The 17,729-nt window shown below is 40.5% G+C and overlaps 1 protein-coding gene across 1 annotated transcript; it reads left to right on the top strand.

Moving 5' to 3' along the window:
- Positions 1-1,990: 1,990 nt before the first annotated feature.
- LOC115055375 (atlastin-2-like) lies at positions 1,991-17,249 on the top strand. The gene is given in 17 exon segments (XM_029521119.1): positions 1,991-2,077; positions 6,965-7,131; positions 7,755-7,967; positions 9,873-10,004; positions 10,208-10,312; positions 10,448-10,498; positions 10,612-10,668; positions 10,995-11,087; positions 11,285-11,423; positions 11,511-11,638; positions 12,045-12,101; positions 12,193-12,264; positions 12,516-12,552; positions 12,555-12,611; positions 12,614-12,706; positions 12,709-12,944; positions 15,064-17,249. Coding segments are annotated over 17 exon segments (1,830 nt in total). The 5' UTR covers positions 1,991-2,004; the 3' UTR covers positions 15,184-17,249.
- The last annotated feature ends 480 nt before the right edge of the window (positions 17,250-17,729 follow it).

The raw sequence follows: 17,729 nt of genomic DNA on the forward strand, positions 1-17,729 counted from the left end.
TGTAACTGCATTGTCCTTTGTTGCTTTTATGTTTAATAAAGCGCTTAGAATTTTCTTGTTGCTGAAATGTTGATTTACAAATAAACCTGCCTTTCTTTGCCTTATAATTTAACTGGAAAAAATGGTACATAAAGATACTAGTGGACCTAAAAAAGCAGAAATGATCCAAAGCCGCCACATCTTTCGTTGTCACAGTTCACATTGTAAGGCATTTTTGATGGTTTCCTCCCCAGCCAAGTGGAATTCAACATAGCATTTAAGTCTTCCTATTTCCGCAGGCTGTGTAGGCATACAGTCTCTCTGAAATGTCAGCACATAATGCTATATGTGAACAGCTGAGTAAACACACTACACTAGTGTGTCATGAAGTGGAAGAGCTTTCATGAATATTGTTTACACATCATCGTCACAAAGAACTGTTACAACACCATAAAGTTAGCAAGTGGAGGACAATATATCGCCACTGCATTGTACATATCTGCCTTGGTCTTATATTTATTGCAGGCAGTCAGCCTGTGAAAGCAAAACTAACCATCACCAAGGTGGTAAGTACACAGAGGGAGGAATTGTGGTTGAGTGTGCAGATATGCGACTATAGCTGCTGGTGGCATTGGATTAGTCAACTGTGGATGCATTCATGAATGACATTTAAAGAAACACACATAGTCAGCAACACTGCAAGGAGGGTGTTAGCTAACTGCTAATCTCATGCTTGATGAGTGGTGTATACATGATTGTGAATCATGAGTATGATTATATTTTTAATATGTAGGTGTTGAGTGCATTAGATGAGGTGTGACAAGAATGTCATTAGGTGTGGAAGCGACTTTAACTTAAACCGCAGTACCTGAAGTACCTGGTGTTCAACTTGAGCAGCAATGTCTGGACTAAATTGAATGTCAGTCCATCCAATAGGTGTTAGACATCTCAGTTTGGACAAGTTGGAGCAGTGTAAGCAGTAAATAAAAAAACTGTTTAAATCTGATCTAAAATGCAACTTATTTATCTGAAATTTCCAACAAGCAGTGCAATTCAGTGGAGCCCAAAAGTGAAGGCAACCTGTTTAAAAAAATATATATCATAACCCCCTAAATGGTAGAGTATTCTTTGTTTTATTGTGATTCAAAGGTTTCTATTTTATATTCTTGGGAAGTCATCACATTGCTTGGATGGGTAACTCTGAGGACAAAATACGCACGACCATAAAGCCCACTTTACTGTAACACCCTTTGTCGGAATGAATATCGGCTTGTTAGCTGACAGTTGTAAGAAATTAATTATGTTGAATTGTTTGGTGTTTTGTTTTGTTTCTCTCCAAATAGTTGTTTTAAGTGGGAATGGCTCTGTAAAAAAAACAGGACATAAGCTATTTAAATGCACCAAAGAGGACGAAACAGTCAAATAAATGAGTAATAAACAAACTAACAATCATATTCAGAATTAAATGACAATCACACTGTTTGGTCATGTTGTGTTGCTAAAGGAAATGTGTTGTCAGCCTGAAACACACCCAGACACAGGTTAGCTGAGTTCTTCAGTTTCAGTGATATGGCTGCTTTTTTACACACACACACACACAAGAAAAAGTTAAATAAGTAAAAAGACTGAAGTTACATTAGACGTGATGTTTCCCACATTATTAAACAAAAACACCTATATACTAATATTGTGTTTGTTTGGTTTTATTTTACAACTGCTATTAAATGTGCTATGACTGGAAGGACTGAATGGTCCGAGAAGTTATCAGTTAATCTAAAGCAGCTCCATTTCCCATGCCAGTTGTTTACATCGTGTTGTGTGATTATGTGGTAAAGCGAATGGCTTTGGACTTCTGTACAACAGGAGGGAATCGCACATTCACACATCTGTGACTGCGACATGTTTCGGTGAATGGGCAGGTACGTGGCTCGCTCGTGCAGCCGGCCCAGCTGCTGCAGCCGCGGGGGAGCGCGAGGAGAAAGAAGCTTCTTTGACGTCACACACGTTAGGATTCAGCAGTCCAAGATGGCGGAGGTGAGCGGGGTGAGGAGCAGAAATCACTTCGAGCCCAGCCGCAGAAGCCGAGCCGTTGACGAAGGTAAACCGCCGTTGATTTTAATCGAGCAGTGTGTCCCGTGTGAGGCGATGAGGAGCACGGAGCAGGTGTGGGATTGGGGCTTAGGCGATCGAGTGTTTTTGTTTCTCCGCCGTCTTTGTTCTTCGGTAAACTCGCTTTTCCGTTAGCCAGTGTTGTGTTTCCCGTCGGGGGCGGCCGGTGTCCTGCCTAATGTGGCTTCCTCCAAAGCACCTTCATACGACACCAACGCGCGTTAAAACGCCGGAGAAATATCTAGACGGGGGCACATTTTGTCAGCCTGCCTCCCCCCACAACCACCGCCAGTTTCCCCGCTGAACTCCAACTGAAAACTGATTCTGACGAGGAGACGAAATTCAAACGCGACACCTGTCGTCTATTTCACCGCGTCCATGGAGGACCAGCTGCCGGTCCGGGCCCCCCTGGACCCGGACTCTGCCGCCTGGAATTGCGCAGTCACCCCGCGTTGGCCTAGATTGCACCGCTCTTGAACTTTGAAACTGTCAGTTTCGTGTAACCGGGTTTCAACATAATCTCGTCTCACTAATGACGAGGATATTTTTAAATGCGCTATTATTAGTTGGTTCGCTTTGCCCGAAGATTTATCCGCGTAATTACCCGGCTAATTTAGTTCTCTGACAACGACTGGACGTGTGTAACGTTTCCCATCTATACCTTTTGCAATGGTATAGATATGTAGTTCAAGGGTAAGGTCACAGTTTTACACGTCTGCCTGTAAAATACCAGACAGTTGCCCATTTCTGCACCAAAACTGGGAGTATATACTCATTCCTCCTGTTCTAGGCCATGAACTGACCCCCTCTCAATTCAATGTGAGCGATGAGGAAGAAATCCATGCAAACATGTCTCAGTATGAATATAAGGCAAGGTATATCTCTACAGGTGCAACAAGTAGCCTTCACTAGACTGGCGGATCAAATTAAGATATATGCATTACCTTTTTAGTCATTTTTAGCAAAAACTGTTAGGTAGTTCCATCTCAAATATGAGGAAACGTGCATCGCTGAGACAGCTGAAGTCTCATTAACTGAAACTAAGCATTGGCTCACATTTGTGCTCAGATTGTAGATGGGATTGTTCCCCCATCATTCACAGTGAAATGGAAACTCACTACTGTTTTCTGAGAGACTTGAAGGATTTCCTTTCCTTTTTTTCATAATTTCATCTCAAGAAATCAACAGGCATGATGCCAGCTGTGTGGAGCTCAATCTTAGATAACTTGTGGTGGATCTAAGAGGGTGTAATTTCTGTTATTTTATTTTTGTCAGAAGAGTGAAAATATTTTTACAAGGATTCTTGAAATTCTGTTGGAGGTTGAAGAATTTTATTTTAATATAGAAATCAGGATTAAAATGGCAAAAGTGCCACATATACGCTGTTAATGCTTGGAACCATCTTTTCATTGCTGTGTTGCCTTGAATCGCATTTGAAGCACTGCAAAACACATTGGACACAAGTGGAACACAAACACCATTACCAACAACCTGTATGCTGAATCAGTTACATATGTTATATGCATGACGTGCCTCTCCAGTGAAAATGATATAAGATCATCACCAGGAACTATTCGACTTTTAATCAATGATTGCCTGCTCGCTCCACACACTGCACACCCCATGCCACATGCAGAGAAAGTGGCAGGCTGTTCAACTGTTATTTAAATTGAGCAGAATAGGCTTACAAAGCATCTCTATCCAATAAATAACATTGTGCACAGATGCAGGTTATTTCTCTTCCACAGAATGATTCAGGAACGGAGAAGAATGGCAATAATAATAATGGTACATTATTACATACATTAAGGAGGAAAAACAATCAATTTGCTTGTTATTATCTCAGAGAAACAATGAAAAGAATTGTACATCTGCAAACTATGTGCTTGTTATTTTTACTAGTCTCTGAACCTTTATGGTGGCCTGGATCACACTGTTACGTTGTCTCCAGCTTGTTGAGACGCAGCGGCCCGTCTCTTACTGGGACACACATGCGTGATAACATTTTCCAGTCTTAGCCTCACTCCACTGGCTCCTGGTCTCATTTAGAATTGATTTTACAATGTTATTGTTTTTGTTTTTTTTTTTTTTAAGAGCTTTTAATAGCTGAGCCCCAGTACCTGACTGAGCTGCTACATATTCATGCCCCTGGAAGAACATTAAGCTCAGCAAATCAGCAGTTACTGACTGAACCCAAATCTCGGCTAAAGACCAAAGGTGACCGAGCCTTTGGAGTGGCTGCTCCTCGGCTTTGAACCAGTGTGCCATTGCACATCAGGTTGGCCGCCTTCTTAGAGGTTTTTAAATCCTCTTTAAAAACACACCTCTTCTCTATGGGTTTTAATTGAGCTGGCACTTTTTGTATTTTATTGCGCTATACATTGTTTTTTTTTTTTTTTATATATGTATTTTATGGCATTTAAATTTGGTATTTTATTACTTTTACCTTACGTCTACCTTATTTTACCTTCCTTCAAGTTCATTACCGTTCTACCAACCTGTGCAGCACTCTGGTCAGGTTCATTACTGTTCTACCAAACTGTGAAGCACTCTGGTCAGCTTCGATTGTTTTTAAAGGGCTTTACAAATAAAGTTTGGTAAGTAAATAATCTCCAAAGCTCATCGCTGAGATATGGAGTCCCTTATCATGATAACTCTTATGTCTACTTTCAAACTGGTCAACTGACTCTGTGGCAACAGCATTCACCACTTCCCACTGCTCTTGACTTTGTCCTCACAGACTCCAAATTGGCCTTCTTGCTCCAACTGAACATTTGCCCTCCTTGAGTCATGTCCAAGGAGGCCAAGTCAGGTTGTTTTGGTGCTGGTGTGCAGGGAAGTTAGTGTACCTGCATCTTAATAAGTTACTATTGATTTATTTTTCGTCAACCCAATGTCTGCATTCTTGTTGTCCTGCGGTCAAATAAACAAATGAAACCCAGTTAATGAAATGTTCTTTTCCAAATTATTTAAAATGCAAGACTGCAAGTTTAAAACGGGCATGAGAATCTCTGGATTCAGTGCCAGTGTTGCAACAGTGGAGAGGGACTATTTGTTTTAAGCATGTCTGCTTTTTAAACACTTGCAGTGCCAGTGTTCTCTCATATAATCCAACTGAAAATGTTAAATGACTTAACAGGCATTATAGAATATTCATGAATCACTTGCTGTAACATTTTTTCCTATGATGCAACTTTGCCCCACAGGTTTGTCAATTTCTTAATTCTAAGAGAAAGCTCTTGAAAAAGCCTGGGAAATTTTTAAGTTTGAAACCTCCTTTTATTTAGACAGCTGTTTAAAGCGGACCAAGCCTTATCACAGTCTGCCTTGGGTACAGTGCAGAAGTCCATATTTTGGACACAGCGCTGAGATCTAGGTTGCATTGAGGACCACTATTCTTACCATTTATTGACAAAGATAGATGCCCATCAGAACCGTAGAGGATATGCATGTTGTAGTGCCCAAACTCCTCTCATCCATAGGCCAGTTAACATTTGCTCTGTGCTCCCATAAAATGAAAAATAAGGTGGCTAATTTTAGTTCTGCCCTCATTTTCTGCAAGCTGAGGAGTAGGACAGTGCATCAGCCACTTGATGAGTGTGAGTGCACATATCAGCCAGGCCCACAGTTTTTCATGGGCTGTTATGCTTGTTTGCATGCTTGTGTTTTTCTCTCACACACATTCTGCCCCAACACAGACTCCTCGCAGTCTTAGCAGAATAGTGTCTTTGTATGGGTCTCCTCTATAGCTGTAGTCTGTTTCTACTTCATCCGGCTGAGTGCTGTGCTGGGTTTGATGGGAACCTCAACTGCCACATATTGGGAAACGTGCAGGGCTAATTTGTGTGCTGAGCATATTACTGTATCTGCCCCATGCATGCTCATCAACCCCTCAAACAACTTTGTCAACGTGCTTTGGGAGTGTGCAGCATGCCCTGGTTAAACTTTTAATGTCCATTTACAGTTAAAAAAAAGACAGTTTGCTGACATCTGATTAAGTGTATTACAATAAGTTTGCTATGAGCATTTTTATTTATTTATTTTTAAGAGTTTATGGCATTTTAAAATACAAACAATTCCTTCCTTCCTTTAGTCTTCCCTGTTTGGATTTTCTCCTTTTCATTATGAAATGATTTGATATCTCTGCATATTGAATTGTAGGTTGGACAGAGGAAGCTATTTGAAGGTGCTTTAGAAAATGTTTACAGTTGTTATTAGGCTAATTAGTACGGCTGCATTTTCGTTTTTAAAATTTTTGACACCAATATGTTGACTTCAAAACCGATATATATATATATATTTTTTTTTTTTTTTTTTTTCGTTACCAATTTTAATAGATCCGTTTTGACAAGATGATATTAAACATTGTGGTTTAAAAAAATCTTCAGTTTTTACCTCCTGGGCCACTGCAGCTCCAACAAAATATAGGAGCACAAAAGAGGGTCCTCAGCTATATCCATAACAGATTGTGGGTCAGCACAGTTGCTCATCCTGTAGCACTGTGAGGAGGAAGGATTAAGGTTAAAGAGAAACATGTGCCTCAGATTTAAGGGAAAGACCTTCACAGAAATGTCAAATTAGAGAAGAAAATGTGGAAATGCTATCCTAGGGGCTCCTTTCACATGTGTCCTTTTTGCTGGCCCTTTGTGATTTTTCAGTGCAAGGCTATTTTCAAGTTTGACCTAGATGGGCAGAGTAGAATGTATAACAGTATTTAGCCCAGCACTCCCATATACTATTTGAGCCCTGTAGGGCTTTACACTTTTTCTTTAACTCACAGCAGTTGTTTGTCCCTCACGCAATAGAACTTGCTTCATAGAAAAGTAGTTCATAGTCTTCTTTTATCGGTTTCTCTCCACTTTCTTTTTATCCAAAGGCTTGAGTGGCGTCGAAGATGTTCCCATATTTCTGCATAAAAAGAAGCCTCCTTTAGCCGAGTCCGAAGACCTGGATGATGAATTTCTCTCGAAACCTATGGCCTCAAACGCAAGCAAAAATACCAGCCTCACTCCATCACCAGATGAAGGGATTGACGAAGAGGAGGTGAGTTACAATACTGTTTGAGCATGTGCATATTGAACTTATATCTACCGTCTCTTCTCTCTTTTCAATTTGATTTGTGAGAAATAATATAATTTTTTTTCAGTTTACAATCTGTTTGAATATAATGTAAGACAGAAAAAAGCAGCAGACCTTAAATAAGCTATAAATATCAAATGCTGAATTTTTTTGCTTGAAAATCTTCCTTGGCTGTAAGATAAACTGTGAAGACAGATTACAAAAAGAAATGGGCATGCAAAAATGATCCTATTAATAAATTAAATAAGTAAACGGGGATAACAGCTTTTAGTCTCCACTGCAGGAACAAAGAAAAGTGTTTCTGAGGGCGTTTATATTCTCAGAAGTGTGTGTGTGCATGCACACACACACTTCACACACACACACGCGTGCACATATTCTGACATTTGACCCATTGTAAGCTTTGCTTAATGTCATTCCTGGATGTGCCCAATACTCTCACTGTTTCTTTTGCTGCTAATCTCAGTTGTGTCATTTTCAGTTCTCTGTCTCCTCCATTAAATCTGCTTTGTCAGCACAGTATTATCACATAAGTCAATGCTTATGCCTTGGAACACTCCTGATTGATTGCACACTAATGTGTTCAGGCTTTGATAGAGGAAGAAAAGGCCAGGCCCATCCAGATTGTCTTAGCCAATGAAGATGAGCACAGCTTTGAGCTGGATGCTGCAGCATTGGAGAAGATCCTGCTGCAAGATCACGTGAAGGACCTGAATGTCGTGGTTGTTTCTGTGGCCGGGGCCTTTCGCAAGGGCAAATCCTTCCTCCTGGATTTCATGCTGCGATACATGCACAATCAGGTGAGAATGTGTCATTGTCTTTCTGTTTCTGGGCACCAAGGGGATTATTCATATAGGGGTTAAATTAAAAGACATAATATTATGTATATAGCATAATCATAAATATGTCAGTTCCAATTTCCAATTTCATAATCGGGGCAAAATTATCTCCATATGGAATAAAACTGTGGTGGCACAAATAGTCCTGTTGGAAAGCCAGAAAAGGGGGTTGTGGAGCGGCCCTTATCTGTGATGATAATAGACTTGTTCCACAGTCTCTTGTGAGCCATTAATCAAAGATTAAGATGTTAACAATTATGTTATATTGCGTAGACTTAACCACTGACGGCAGGAGGCAGTGCTGGAGGGGGCTTAAAACCCACCCCCCCCAAATTGTCTTAGCCCTCCCTCTAAGCCCCCCCAAGCAAAAATAAAAATACTGTAAGCAGTATCCACAATCAATTGCTGCATTGCTATGCCGTTGCTGGGAGAGCTGTCAAAGCTGTAACATGTATCAAACCAATCAAATCACACATTACAAAAACGTTACACGCATACGAGAGAGCTAGCGTGCGTGTGTCTGTGTGACCGACAGACAGTTAAAATTCGTAAGCCCCCCCAATGAAAAATCCAGCCCCCTCTAGCTCCCCCAATTAAGAATTTCTGGACTTAACCATCGGTAAGATTGGTCAAACCAGTTATTCCCATGTGTAGGAATTGTTTATTCGCCTGATGCAAGTATATTTCTGAGCTCATTCCTCTCGTGAGCCTTAATATTTTGAAACATTTTTCAAACAGAGCTGGGATTATGAAAACAGGTGAGCTGGCTGCGCAGGAGATGAGATTTCAACCAGTTCCAGCACATGTACTAGAATTTGACAAGCAAAGAAGCATTCCTCCTGTTTGGTCACATTTTAAGAGTCTTACTCAGCCAGTTGAGTCAGGTGTTCAGTTAATGGAGTACATAAAAAGGCAGCTCAACTGGTCTCCACCTCTTTGGTGGGTTACTTTCATACTATTCTATTCAACTGCTTCTTCATCCTTCCTTGCAGTAGCTTAACACAGAGCAGCAGCCAGCTGCAACTGATCACCTTAAGACACTTGCATACACCCACAGGAAAGACAAAGGAATGTTACAACCCTTTCTGTCAGCTGCATGAACAGCCTTCCTACAAATCAGACCAGAATCTGCTCATGTTCACATTTTCTGATCTTATTTATTCAAAGTCTGCCTTTTTAAAATGCAGTAATATACAGCATAGAATTAGAAATGTAATTCAAATGGCATATTATTAGACAAATGATCATACTGTTCAGGCACGAGATTGTGGTCAGTTATTTGGAGTGATAAAATCAATGTCATCATCACCAGGAATCAGTGCATGCTTTGACTTGCAAATTAAGTATTTGCTTTTGAGGCCTTTTTGTACGTCATTGCAATCAGCAGTATAATTTCCATTTGTCATTTGTAAATGGAGACAAGGTCACATGTGTTCCTTTGAAATTACTTTTTTATTTGTCTGGAGCTGGAAGGAAAGACACTAATTAGCAGATTTTGTTATTGTTGATTATCATGTTAGTCAGACCAGGATGCTGGTAAAATAATACAAATTATTACTTCACCACAAGTACCTGACAAAAACAACTTTTTGGGAAAAATTTTATTTCCCGCAGGTCCCAGTTGGTGTTGGTGGACTTTAAGCTAGAGTCCATTAACCTCTAGCCCGTTGCACTCCTCCTTCTCGTTCACCATTATCACTTCACCTCCTTTCCACAGTCGGTCTCTTCTGCCATTCAACTGTCCCCTCAATCCATGTGGATTTTTTCACTTTTTATGCCTCACCAAAACCGTATCTTTCCCACTATTCCTCATGTATCTCCTCTCTTACCCACCATCTCCTTCCTCCATTTCTTCTTCATCAACAGAGAGAGTCGTGGATTGGTGGTGATGACGAGCCGCTTTTAGGGTTCACATGGAGAGGAGGCTGTGAGAGGGAGACCACAGGAATCCAGATCTGGAGTGAAGTATTTGTGGTCGACAAGCCAGATGGCAGCAAGGTAGACTGTCAATAAACCAACAACATAGTCCTGAAATGAGCCTCAAGTGAAAATTATGTAAATGATGTAGCATTAAAATCTCTTGTCAATATTAGATCTGTATTCTCGTTGTGATATCAGCACATATAAACAACATTAAATAGCAGATGCACAGAAAAGACAATATCTGCAACATATTCTATTAAATTATCTTGTCCCAATAGGTAGCTGTACTCCTCGTTGACACTCAGGGAGCATTTGACAGCCAGTCTACTATTAAGGACTGTGCCACTGTGTTTGCCCTCAGTACAATGACCAGCTCTATTCAGGTGGGACTTAAAGCACTTTTTTTTTTTTTTTTTTTTTTTTTGGGGGGGGGAGTGGTTGTTTGTTTTGAAAATATGCTTCTTCTTTTTTTTTTTCTCTAAGAAATGTACATTTATGTTTAATTTATTTACTTTTAGGTGTACAATCTTTCCCAAAACATACAAGAGGATGACTTGCAGCATTTGCAGGTTGGTGGAGTTTCTTCTCCCTCCCCCAAGAGAGAGAGAGAAAGAAAGAAAGATAAATTTGGTTGATTATAGTGTCGAAAGTCTTCTGATTGCATGTTTTAATATATATACAGCTCTTCACAGAATATGGTCGGCTGGCAATGGAAGAGATCTACCTGAAACCTTTCCAGGTACTGGCTGCTATGATGAAACTTGTTTGTAATTCGTTTAGGTGGTGGTGAGGCCATATACCTCTGAATATGTGCCCAGTACAGGAAATTTAGCTCTTCATATAAAAATGTGGCTGCACAACAAATAAATAATTTCTACTGAATATTAACGAATCAGTAAATATCAGATAATGTAAAAAATCTAATTTAAATTAGAATGGGCTTTGAAGCTGAAAAGGTATGCTAACCTTGCTGTATCAATAGTTTGTTCCTTTTTGAAAGAGAAACAGATCACAGCTGTAACTTTTCATCCGGAACTTAAATTGCTGGATTTGCTTGTGTTTCAGTCCCTGATGTTTCTTATTCGGGACTGGAGTTATCCTTATGAACATGACTACGGTCTGGAAGGCGGTAATACCTTCCTGGAGAGAAGACTACAGGTGAGCAGAGAAAAAATATATATATTTTTTGAGGTGTAAGTTGGAAGCAGACTTTTTTTTATTTTTTAAGCACCCCAGCTGTTGGACAGACAGAATTTGACATAAATATGAAGCAGGTCTCACACTACTCCTTAATCCTTAATCAAGTTTTTGGATGAGGTTTCACTGAGGGGGTATGCTGTTGTCTGCTGACACAGGTAAAACAGAACCAACATGAAGAATTGCAAAATGTGAGGAAGCACATCCACTCCTGCTTCTCCAACATTGGCTGCTTCCTGCTGCCACATCCTGGTCTCAAGGTGGCCACCAACCCTTACTTTGATGGCAGGCTGAGAGGTGAGAAAACGTAGTGAACAAATATTGAAGGGTGGCAGCTGTTTATAGGCTGCTCATGTGATGTGACAATCTGAATGTGTGTTTCAGACATTGATGAAGACTTTAAGAGGGAGCTGGCAGAGCTGGTGCCTCTCCTCCTGGCCCCAGACAGACTGGTAGAGAAGGAGATCGGAGGCAATAAAGTCACATGCAGAGATCTCCTGGAGTACTTCAAGGTCCTGCAGGATTTTACTTCAGCTTTTTACCCTCATTGATTACACCATCTGCTGCCTAAAATATAACAAGTCATTAATAGAAAAAATACGAAATGGGTGCTTCAGGGTTAATAAACACCACAAAATTGGTTGTGACTTTTAGCCACAGTTGACTGTGTAAACTATGACATCATGACACGAACACTGACACAACTATGACACCAATTAGTGCAGTTTGAAAAGCCTTGTTTTAAACTTTGAATTTAGTTTGCAACAGACATTTGGAAGTCGCACAATTTCTTATTCTTACTTGCAGTGAATTGTTATATTGAGTTTCACCAGCTATTTGCCTTAGGTGTTATTTGATAGGCTGTTATCATTATATGTGAAACTCAGGTGTAGTAATCATTATTTTACATCCTTGCAGGCTTATATAAAGATCTACCAAGGGGAGGAGCTGCCTCACCCAAAGTCCATGCTGCAGGTGAGTTTGGGCCTCGAAACTAAATTATCTTATGGAGAATGGGTAGCACCTTTTAGGTTTTTAATTCCCCTTGTCTTCTCCTGTTTCTCAGGCAACAGCAGAGGCCAACAACTTGACTGCTGTGGCAGGAGCCAAAGACATGTACAGCAAGAGCATGGAGATGGTATGAACACAGTCCTCCTTGCTCAAAGTACTCTATTATTTATTCCTGTAGGGCTATTCAGTTGCCAATTAGCCAGTTGTGAAAATAGAAACAATTTCATAGTTAAAATATGAAAAACACACAAATTCAGAAGCCTGTCAGTGTTAAAGGTACATCATGAAACCAGAGCAGAAACAAATGGACCAGCAAGGGTCCTCTGTTAAAAATACTCTCCTCCTCTGCCACTGTTACTACCATGTCTTTCCTCACAGATCTGTGGTGGGGACAAGCCCTACATTGCCCCAGCTGACTGGAGCGTTGTCACGAGGAGTTTCGTGAACACTCGGTGCGTTATTTCCGCTCTGTGAAGAAATGGGTGGAGAGGAGTTCTGCCAACGCTATCAGACCCAGCTGGAGTCCGAGCTGGATGAGGCCTACACCAACTTCTCCAAACACAATGATGGCAAAACATCTTCTATGCAGCACGCACGCCAGCCACGTTGTTTGCGGTCATGTTTGTCACCTACGTGGTGTCCGGGATGACAGGCTTTATTGGCCTCAGCACTTTAGCAGCACTTGCTAATCTCGTCATGGGTGTGGCCCTGCTGTCGCTCTGTGTCTGGGCGTATGTGAAGTACTCTGGAGAGTTTCGGGAGGTGGGAACCCTGATAGATCAGGTGGCTGAAACACTCTGGGAACAGGTGCGTAGTTGTGAGACTGTATTTGCAAGTGTTTCCAAAATAACCATGTGGTGAAAACACTGACTGTGTAATAAGAAATGTTTGGTTTGACAAAAAAGTAACAGTCTGGGCAGGAATAGATTTAGATATTAAGTGTGAGTGAGTTATTTCAGGTAGAACTGACACATTTAGGCCAAAAGTTAATTTAAGGAAAATGGTCTTGTGGATTTTTGTAAATTGTAAATGAATCAGATGTTATGGCAGATAGAAATTTAGCAAAGATAGTATCAGTTTACATGACTACCAAGATACAAGAAATTGCAGTTCACAAAAGGTGTGATTAATGAATAATTTCATTATATCTTTGGTTATTTAACAGTTTGAACTCACAGTATTATATAACCAAAGTTATACCTCTCATAAATGTTTACTTGTATTTGTGTTGATGAAAGCTGATGTTGGACATTTACACTCTAGCACTATCTTCCAAGTAGTCATCAGATTTTAATTGTGGTACTGATAGTATGTTATCTTAAGCCATTTGTTTTCTTTTTCTTTTTGTGCTTTTAACATCATTGAAATTCTGTTGTGTTAAAGGACCATCACTGTAATTATAAATTTAAACTGAGCTGTGGAAACACCAGATTATGTTTGATTCAGTTTAAGGTTGAAGCTTTAGGTAAGAATCACTTAAATGGATAACATTTCTTTTTCTGGGGTCAGAAAGCAATGTGTGTTGATGCCTTTGTTTCTTCTTAAGTTGTCTATATTAGTTAGATTTTTATTTCCATCAGTTTTTCTTCAGCTACATCCCATCATCATTTTTGTCAGTGTTCAGAAGTGTTTTATGTCTTTACTCCTCACACCATGGCCAATTTTATGCCCATTTCCCTGGTTCAGTTGAGTTGTGTTTTCTGCTGGAGCTTAATCAGTGTTTGGGATTACCACAGATCAGCCCATCCCTCGTCCTGTTCTTATTCTTCTCCTCCCTGCTTTACAGAAGATGATTGGGAGAGGTGCCGGTTTTTTCTGCTGGCTTAATCAGTGTTTGGGATCTACCACAGACTCAGCCCTCTCCCTCTGTCCTGTTCTTATTCTCTCCCTCCTCCCTGCTTTACAGAAGATGATTAGAAAGGTGAGAGGTGCCGGTTCCCTTTCAATATCCTGCTTGGTTTCCTTCCTCTCCCTTCTCCTGCTACCAGCAGTCTCCTCTTGTTTTTTCTGTTTCTGTAGTGTGAGATCAGACCACCTTTCCTCACTCTGTCCACACTTGTAAAACTGGAAAATATTCAATAATGGTACTTCCAGACATTCTTCAAAATGTTGAAAGCAGAACAAGATGAGAACAGTAAAAACTCCTCTTCATCCACTTTTCTTTTCGTGTAAACAACACCATCACTTTCCTACTTTGGTGGCCGTCGTCTCCATCTGTGTCTATCATCTGTCTGTCTTCTTTGCTCCCGTGTCTTTGTCTGTCTTCTTTATCTAACTGCCCTGTTCCTCCCTGCTGTCCATTCAGGTACTTTCCAAACTTTTGGCGCCTGTTGTGAGACGCCTGGCGTGGCCCATCTCTCTCCTCCCTTCATTCCCTTCAGGAGCAACACTGGGACTCAGAGCTCTGTCTCCTCTCAACAACAACTACAAGAAGACTAACTAGCTGCTGGTCATCTGGCAGATTTATAGACTAAACCTGCTTCTCATATTGAAACCTTCACAGTTTGCTGGCTTCCTTATTGTTTATTTTCAGTCCAATGGTGCTGGATTCTTACACTTAAGCGTCTGAGTGTGGACGCAGATGTCCTCAGAACACTGACAGGCCAGAATCATCTCAGGATCACAGCGACACGGAGCCTGCCCAAACGGTTTTTCAATCGTCTTATATTGAAGGATGTGGTGGCTTCGTTTGTTTTAATTGGTCTTTTCAGTTGAAGATGTTTTGTTCAGCTGTGTTGTTGCTTTCTGTGTCTGTGGTCAGCATGTTGATCATTCTGTTTAGTTTACCTTAAACATTATTTTGCCTAACTGAACTTTCTTTCAGTTTTTTCTTTTCTTTTGTCCCTTTTACAACTATTTTTTTTTTAGTTAATTTAAGTTGTTCTGACGCAAAATCCTCTGTCCCTTTGTCCTCTCTCCTCCGCAGGTCTTGAAGCCACTCAGTGAACAGTATATGGAAGACAATGTGAGACAGACGGTGGTTAACTCTATCAGAGCCAGCTTGACAGAACAGGGCTCACAGCACACCAAATTAAAGACTCACTGACATCCTTCTTCCTCATCTCTCCCATCATGTTCATCAACCCTCCCTCACCTACTCGCTCCTAGAACTGTGGAACTAGTTCAACACCAAAGCTGACCCTCTCCCCTTCTCACCAAACGCCAGTCATCATATCACTGACCGTTTTTACATGAGCAGCATGGACCTCCAGGCTCACTGTCCGTCTTCATCGCCCCCCAGTGCCTCCGAGCAGAAACTGCAAATTCATAACAGACGGAGCAGGGAAGCCGGCAGTGTGCCTCTTGCCAAACAGGACCTGAAGGAAGGTCATCTTCACCTGTGTGCCACGCTGTCATAGATGCTGTATCGCTCCCTGTAGGATGTGCGCACACACACACACACACACACACACAGACACACACACACAGGTTAGCTGGTAGCGGACTGCACTTGTTTCAGGATAGTTTGCTGTAATTCAGGGAAACTGACTCCGCTGTGGGCAGCTGTTATCAACAAATGATTTGAATAATTTTTGTGTTGATTTGATGGTTTTGTTTTGCAGGCCAGACAGTTCAGAGCTCAGTTTACTTTTCTGTTGGTCTGTTAAGTAACGATTCCTACAAGCACAAGTGACAAATCAACTGAGAATGAAGAGATGTTTTTGTGTTTTGTCGTCTCATTTCGTCATCACAGTGAAATATGTATTTCGGTGATTCTGCTGAAGCAAAATTAAATGAACTGTTCTCACTCTGGAGAAGCAGGGGAGGCTGTTTTTAACTGTCCTATTGATTCAGTAAGATTTTTTAAAAAATCAGAGGAGCAAAAGAAATCAAGTTAACAGTTACTCTTCTGAAATATTAGTAGCTCACTTTCCTGCTTCTGTTCAGTTTTCTCAGACTAAACTTTGAATGTGTGTTAACAGGTACTTTCGTCTCATGGAACCGGGCTCAGGTTGATTATTGACAGGACATCTGTACGCGTCTTTCTGTCCCTTTAATACTGATTGTAACACTGAGGAGAACATAGGGATGCAGGGATACAGTTTTTCGTGTCTTTTGATTTTAGAACTGACAAGTTTTATCTGACCTTTAATGTCTTGTAGCCAACCTGCCTGTGTGGGGCTCTCTGCTTGGTGTTCAGAGCTGCTGTGCTGTAGCATTAATTTAACTAAGAGCTTATGGAGCTTTAAGCTGGTAGCCAGAGGGAGGGGGGGCACTCTGAACCAGTTTGTCCTCCGCTGCCTTTCATTAAGTCCACACCAGCTCTGGCTGCTTTCTTTGCAATTTTAGGACCTGCAGGCTGTAATTTAATTCTTGCTTTTGGAGAATTAGAGATGCAGTTTGTTTTTTTTTTTTAGCTTAAACTCTATTAAACCGTTACAAAAACAGATTGGCATCTTGGAAAATATTTCCTTTCTTGTGGAGAGTTAAAAAGTGGTAAAGTGGCACTGCTCATATCTGAGACAAGAACAAACACATTTCTATGCTAAAATAAGCGCTGACAGACAAGCATTTTATTTGTGACCTCTTTGAACTATCCGCAAGAAAAGTATTGAATTTCCAAAACAGCAGTCACCTGGCTCTTAAGTGAAACTGAATATTACGCATTTAGCCAGTTCTTCATCACAGCTTAGTCATTTTCTACGACAATCTTTTTCTTTATTTTAGCAAACACACAAATAGGTGCATCACATCTATCCGAGCTCTTTTGCATCGATTCCATCCATAGTATTTCTCACCTGAAGCGCCAGTCTCATACTGTACAGTCTCTTTTTATGCATTCACATATTACAGACAGGGCATGTATGTTGGATTAAATATTTAAATAAACTTTGTAGACATTTTTTTAGTGACTAAGTTGATGGAGGCTTTCTTTCCTCTGGGTCAACTTAAGTCTGTGGCATGTTAGAGAGTGATAAGTTGCTGCTGTAGGGTTCACATTAGTTTATGCCTGTTCATGATGACATAAGAAACGTGTGTGCATATTTTGATTGTGGTAGGAAACTGTTTTGATTGTGGCGAGTGGGTTGGAGACGATGTCTGTCTGCCTTTTAAAGATATCTCTGGTAATTTATTTTTGAATAAAACGTTTACCTTAAAAATAAATCATCAATACAATTCTGTTGGCTCCTTTTTTCTCTTTTTTTTACAAAGGCAGTTCTTTACAAGTTTGTCAAAGAACCTTTTTTACTCACTGAACACACTCTTAAAGTTTCAAGTTGGACGTCAAAGCACAAAACGTCACATCTGTCAGCAGCAATAATTGAACTGCTAATTGTGTTTACATGATCGGGCCATAATCAAGAGTAGTAGTGCTGTGTAAAACAGAAACAAAAGTTCCTTACTTTCAGGCATTTGAGTGTTTGATTAAATTAATGCCTGAAAAATGTTGGTATGTTGTATCAGGTGAATGCCTGCTGGTTCTTTAAACCTGCAAAGTGCTTCAGCAAATAACATTTGGATGAATTTTGAAATGAAAAGAAAATCATTAATTTTGTTGTGGAGGTCATGCCTGTTGTCTTGTTTTTCAGTTGTGGAGGAGACATGGAGGCATTTGTGTTGTTTACATCATCATTCAGTCAACCACAGAAG

This window comes from Echeneis naucrates, chromosome 15, assembly GCF_900963305.1.
Source record: "Echeneis naucrates chromosome 15, fEcheNa1.1, whole genome shotgun sequence".
Classification (NCBI taxonomy): domain Eukaryota; kingdom Metazoa; phylum Chordata; class Actinopteri; order Carangiformes; family Echeneidae; genus Echeneis; species Echeneis naucrates.